Source organism: Euphorbia lathyris, chromosome 3, assembly GCF_963576675.1.
Source record: "Euphorbia lathyris chromosome 3, ddEupLath1.1, whole genome shotgun sequence".
NCBI lineage: Eukaryota > Viridiplantae > Streptophyta > Magnoliopsida > Malpighiales > Euphorbiaceae > Euphorbia > Euphorbia lathyris.
This window is the reverse complement of record NC_088912.1, coordinates 51,266,874-51,272,302: the sequence shown is the minus strand read 5'-3', so window position 1 is coordinate 51,272,302 and position 5,429 is coordinate 51,266,874. Positions and strand designations below refer to the sequence as shown.

General features: G+C 32.3%; 1 protein-coding gene across 1 annotated transcript; it reads right to left on the bottom strand.

Annotated features, from left to right (window-relative positions):
* Nucleotides 1–1,467: 1,467 nt before the first annotated feature.
* LOC136223396 (cytokinin riboside 5'-monophosphate phosphoribohydrolase LOG5-like) lies at nucleotides 1,468–3,342 on the bottom strand. The gene is made up of 7 exons (XM_066011354.1): nucleotides 2,926–3,342; nucleotides 2,762–2,859; nucleotides 2,659–2,689; nucleotides 2,471–2,570; nucleotides 2,323–2,393; nucleotides 2,100–2,243; nucleotides 1,468–2,016 (listed from the first exon to the last, which is right to left on the bottom strand). The coding sequence occupies exons 1-7, from the start codon at nucleotides 3,052–3,054 to the stop codon at nucleotides 1,900–1,902; spliced, it is 690 nt and encodes a 229-aa protein (XP_065867426.1). The 5' UTR covers nucleotides 3,055–3,342; the 3' UTR covers nucleotides 1,468–1,899.
* Between the last annotated feature and the right edge of the window lie 2,087 nt (nucleotides 3,343–5,429).

Below are 5,429 nucleotides of genomic sequence, written 5' to 3'. Positions count from 1 at the left end.
AAGGGTAATGAGGCAATTTTTAAATGAAATATTCTAAATATGCAGTGTGTTGTGTAATGAGTTTAAATATGTAAATGGATATCCAAATTGGCTTAGTTTTATAATTTATTCTATATCTTTTTTTATTGATCGGGTGAATCATTTCTTTTTTAATTGATCGAGTGTATTATCGTTGGTGTACAATAGAAGTTGGGATTTTTCCTTAAAAAAATACTTATTTTGATAATAATTTTCAAAAGAAAGCCGGGTTAAAATAAAATCTCACTGTAATGCTATTTTTAATTACAATAGTTAACTGATACCGGTATATTATTTACCGGTATCATTGTTGTGAGGAACCCGGTGTTTCAAACACCGGGTTCATGGTGCTATGCTGCTGCAGCAAAAATACTTTTTTTTAATATATATTTATATTAAAAAAAAGGTTTATATATGTAAGACACTCCTACTTTAAAAAAATAAATTACACACATACACTATCTAATATAAATAATAAATTATTGACATAATATCTATTTGACTCCCTAAACTAAGGTTTCAAAGTCAATTAGAATTCCAATTTATCAAAATCATCAATCAGGTCTCTGAACTAAACAAAAATCACCAATTGAGTCACAATTCTAAACAAAAATCATCAATTGAGGCCTTATCAGAAATCATTCGGTTAAACAATTTCAGACCCTATTCCTCAAACTCATTTTGAACCAACCCAAATGATTACAATCTATATCAAATAGTCACAGTTTCTGATTTTAGGATAGGATAGAGACTCAATTGATAATAGGGACTCAATTGTACCCCTAACGCTGGCAGCTAAAAACAATTTTATTCTTAAAGTTGACAAGTTAGGTAAATTTGAGAAATAATTTATCAAATTATCTTTTTCGGTCGTGAATTTTGTTATCTACAGTTCACATGTGCATTATTTTATCACTAAGTAGTAGTAGGTCACAAACATATGATTAAAACGAGGAAAAAAAAATAAAATAAATATACTGTATTTTGTCTGAGATGAACAAAAAAAATTCAAAAATTTGGTCCGAATTTAAGAATTTTAATTTCCAATTCTATTGTTAAATCATAAAAAATAGACTTAATACATCATTTGCCTCCTGAACTTGTCCAAAAAGGTTAATTGGTCCTCTAAACTTTCAAAATGTTCCGATAGCTTCCTGAACTTGCATAAAATGTTCAATTAGCTCACTGACCTTGCATAAAATGTAATCAATTAATTACTCGATTGTAAAAAAATAAGTTAAGTAAAAAAATAAGTAAAATGTGAAAGATGTATTCCACGAGTTAACTTGCTTTACAGTGAGATTTTATTTTAACCCTGTTTTCTTTTGAAAATTATTATGAAAATAAACATTTTTTTAAGGAAAAATCCATAGAAGTTGTCGATCTCCCGGTCATATTAAAAAAATAAAAGGAAAAAGAAAAGAAATAAAATGGGATAGAGATACAGTAGAGTTGAGTGTATAAATATAATGATTTTAGGCGTTATCCAGAGTCACTCGTACAGATGAAAATATCATTTTGTCCCTCCCTCCCTGCAAATAAATCACCTTGGTTTCACACTCAACCCCTAAATGAATATTAATTACAGAATAAACCTACAAGATGCTATTCTTCTATCTGTACATAATTCCAATTGCAATTCCATTCTACACTACACTTACACTTTGATAATAAACTAGCAGCTAGCTTTGATGATAATATCAAGAGGAAAGAAGCTATAATTAAAGTCATTCACCATACCATACCATTGTGGAATGGTGGCTGGTACGGAGCCCCAAAACCACTACTAAAAATGCAGAGAGTATAATATTAGTACTACCTACCTACCTACCTATTATATAACCGATTTGATTTGTTCCTTTCTTTCTTTCTTTCTTTCTTTCACAGAGCAACCTCAGTTTTCAAAGTTGTACTGGTGTTGAAACCCAGGACCACCGGCTCCGGTGGTTGTTGTTCCCATCTTACCACTCCATCACTTACAGGTAGAGGCACGTACTCCTAAAATTAACATTATTATTAACATAAAAGAAAGAAAAACCAGGTTGTCTTTTTTCCATATTTGAGCATGGCAATCCCCATACCTCAAGCTTCTGAACGAGTTCTTTGGCATTTGGGGCAGAGACAAAGATATTGCGCTGTGATGGTCTAATAAAGCCATCATCTACGGCTTTGTCTATGAAAGTCAGAAGATAGTTGTAGTAGCCATCAACATTCAGCAAACCCACCTGCATTGCATTATAATACTCTCCAAATTACCTTTACTTGTTTAATTTGAATGTACACATAAAATCTGAAAATGCTTACAGGCTTGTGATGTATACCAAGCTGAGCCCAAGTAATGACTTCTAGTAATTCCTCCAAGGTTCCATATCCGCCTGAACCAACCAAGTATAATTTATATATTTAGAAAAAAAGAAAGCAATGATAATGATGAATTGGGAGCAGACCTGACCTGGTAGGGCTATAAAACAATCAGAATGGTGGGCCATTTCGGCTTTTCTTTGGTGCATGTCCGATACTGCCTTTACCTCTCCAACTGTCTCACCTGTTATCTGGGTTTCCCACACATACACATATCAATACTATACTAGTTCAAACCAACAAAATTTACTCAATTCGAGACTAACTCAGATTTTGCACCTCTTTGCTCATCAGAGTCCGGGGTATGATCCTGCAGACAGACAAAAGTTAGAACAAGTGAAGAAAGTGGGTGATGAAATGGGATAGACATTGGCAGGCATACCCAAGAACATTGCCTCCACCCCTATGAACAGCTTGAGAAACCAAACCCATAAGCCCAATGCTTCCTCCTCCATAAACAAGGTCCAATCTTCTTTCCACCTTCACACACACCATATACAGGTTACACAAATGAAAAAGGATTTACAAAAATTTAAGTTAAAATACCAGCTCTTGTGCAAGTTCAATGGCAGCATCTCTGTAACAATCTCTGTTTCCAGTACTGCTTCCGCAGAAAACACAAACCCTTGTGAATCTGGATTCCGATACACTCTTTTTCCTCCCCTCCATACTCATTCTTTCTGCCTCCTCAAAGAATGTATGTCTTCTCCTTTTCAATCACCGTACAATTCATTTATATAAAATAATCAACCTAAACAATAAGAAATTCAGGTTTCAGAGTAAGACAAAAGGGCGAAACAGAGAAGATCACCCCATGGAAAACACGTGGCAACGTATGATGTAAGAACAATGAAGGTTTCATGTGCTTGATTGTATCCACTTCTCTCTCTCTCTCTCTCTCTCTCTCTCTCTCTGCCAAGGCAATCATAACTTGCTGGCTACAACACCTCTGCATCAAATCATCATTAATTCTACTCGCTCTCAATTTTTTTTTATATTGTTTTCTAGCTAACAAAAATATTTGCTAATTTTATTTATACTAATATTTTTCTCCTAAAGTTTTGTTTTTTTATATTAAAATTTGTACTTTCCATCTTTTTTTAATTATAGATTTATTTACACTAATATTAAATACTTCCCTCATTTCAAAAACAATAAATAATAAAAATAAAAATTTAATATTCTTAAAAAGTCAGTCATAATAAAAAAAAAAAAAACGCAAGGAGTAATAATATTGGTAAATGTCACTAGGAAAAAAAAGAAAAGCATTTTATTGTAGAGTGACTATACATAGAGATAGAGGCAAGGCAAGGAAATCTGAAAATGATGAATTGTGTTATTTGTGTATAGAGTAATCATGTGTTATTTGAGTTGCTGACTGCACATTAATAATAGCTTTTTGTCCACACACACACAAGCAATTCTTCGTCACAAGTAAGCTTTTTTACATGACACAGACTAAACAAATCAAATGATCCCTATTTATCTTATTACAAGTTTTTTTTTTTTTTTTTTTTTTTTGTCTCAAAGCTATGCATATAAATCTTACTTGCTTTATTATAACAGTATGTAAATTATATATTTGGATACTGTATTATAATTTGGGTATCACTTAACCTCTTGTTAAAGTGTATAGCAACTCGATAAAATATACATTTTTTAGATCCTTTAAAATAAAAAAATAGATTCGAATTATTGTTGAATTACTTCCTTTTTTTTTTTTGTCAAACGCTTTCTCTCTCCCTCATCCTTTCTCAATTTTTTCTATGTAATTCCTTCATTCTCTCTAATTTTCTCTTTAGTTCTACGATTTCTCCCTTCTCTCTCTAATTTTCTTCACTCTTCTCCGTTGATATAATGTTCTTTATAGGCTACTCAAAAACCAAAAATCTAAATAGACCTATATCCGTGTTTAAAAAAATCAGATCTTCGATTCGAGGAAGAAAAATAAGAAGAAATAAAGTGAAAGGGAAATTGTTATTGTTATGGGTTCATAGATTTACGTGTTTTATTAAGTCTTTTCATGATTAAAGAAAAATTATAGTAAATTAAAGAATGTATACAAATATGGATGAAAAAAATGGAAAAGAGAAAAAAAATTAGGAATAGATGAGAGAGAAATGACCTATAATGGAAAGTTGAGATGTTTTGTTGGAGAGAAATCTAGAGAGGTATAAAGGTATTTTCACATTGTGTGGGCCCTGCGGTTTTTAAGGGAGAGGCTGAAAATTGGTGACGTTTTCCGGTTGTATACATTAATGGGAGGTCACTCGTAAAATGGTATATATTAGTGTACAAAATTGAAGTTTGTACACCAAATTGTGACATGAGTTAGGTTGTACACCACGTATGTAATTTACTCATTATAACAATTGTTTCATCTGTTGGTCGTGTACAAAGTGTTTCAACCGTATGCTTTAGATCTAGAAGTTTTGAGATTTGGATCTGCATTGAAAATAGAAATTCTAACAAGTATGTTTTAAAAGTTCAGTGTGTATAGATTTCTAAAGAGATGGTGTATATGATAGCTTCGTATTAGAATATTAGTTCCTAATAGGATGTAAAAATTCTACCATGCTTGTGACTATAAGAAGAGTATAAAATGTAAGGCTTAGATATATTTCAGGTACATTTACAAACCCTATTCTATCTTGCTTTCTCTTCTCTAAAGAAAGTTACTAACTTAGGTATCGACACCATCCCCCTCCTAAACAACTGGTGCCTCTCTTGTTTTCTGGAAATCGACCAAACGAGATGATAGATTTAAAGATCTGACCACGGGAAATCTACTCAAGATAGCATTAGTACAGTGAGCATGGGCTAAGATATCATCATGACTTCATCATCTCTAGAGATGACAAATATCTTTAGCAGGTTTGGTAAGTATAACGAGGAGGTGATTATCGAAGACATCACGAACAATGAAAATTTTGATATTCCCTAACAGGTCACCCTTCGGTGGAATTCCATCGATAAATTCCTATAGAGAGTTGCTTCTAATATGAGAGAAAAGGATGCAAATACATTTTGTACAGTTCTCACCAAAATAA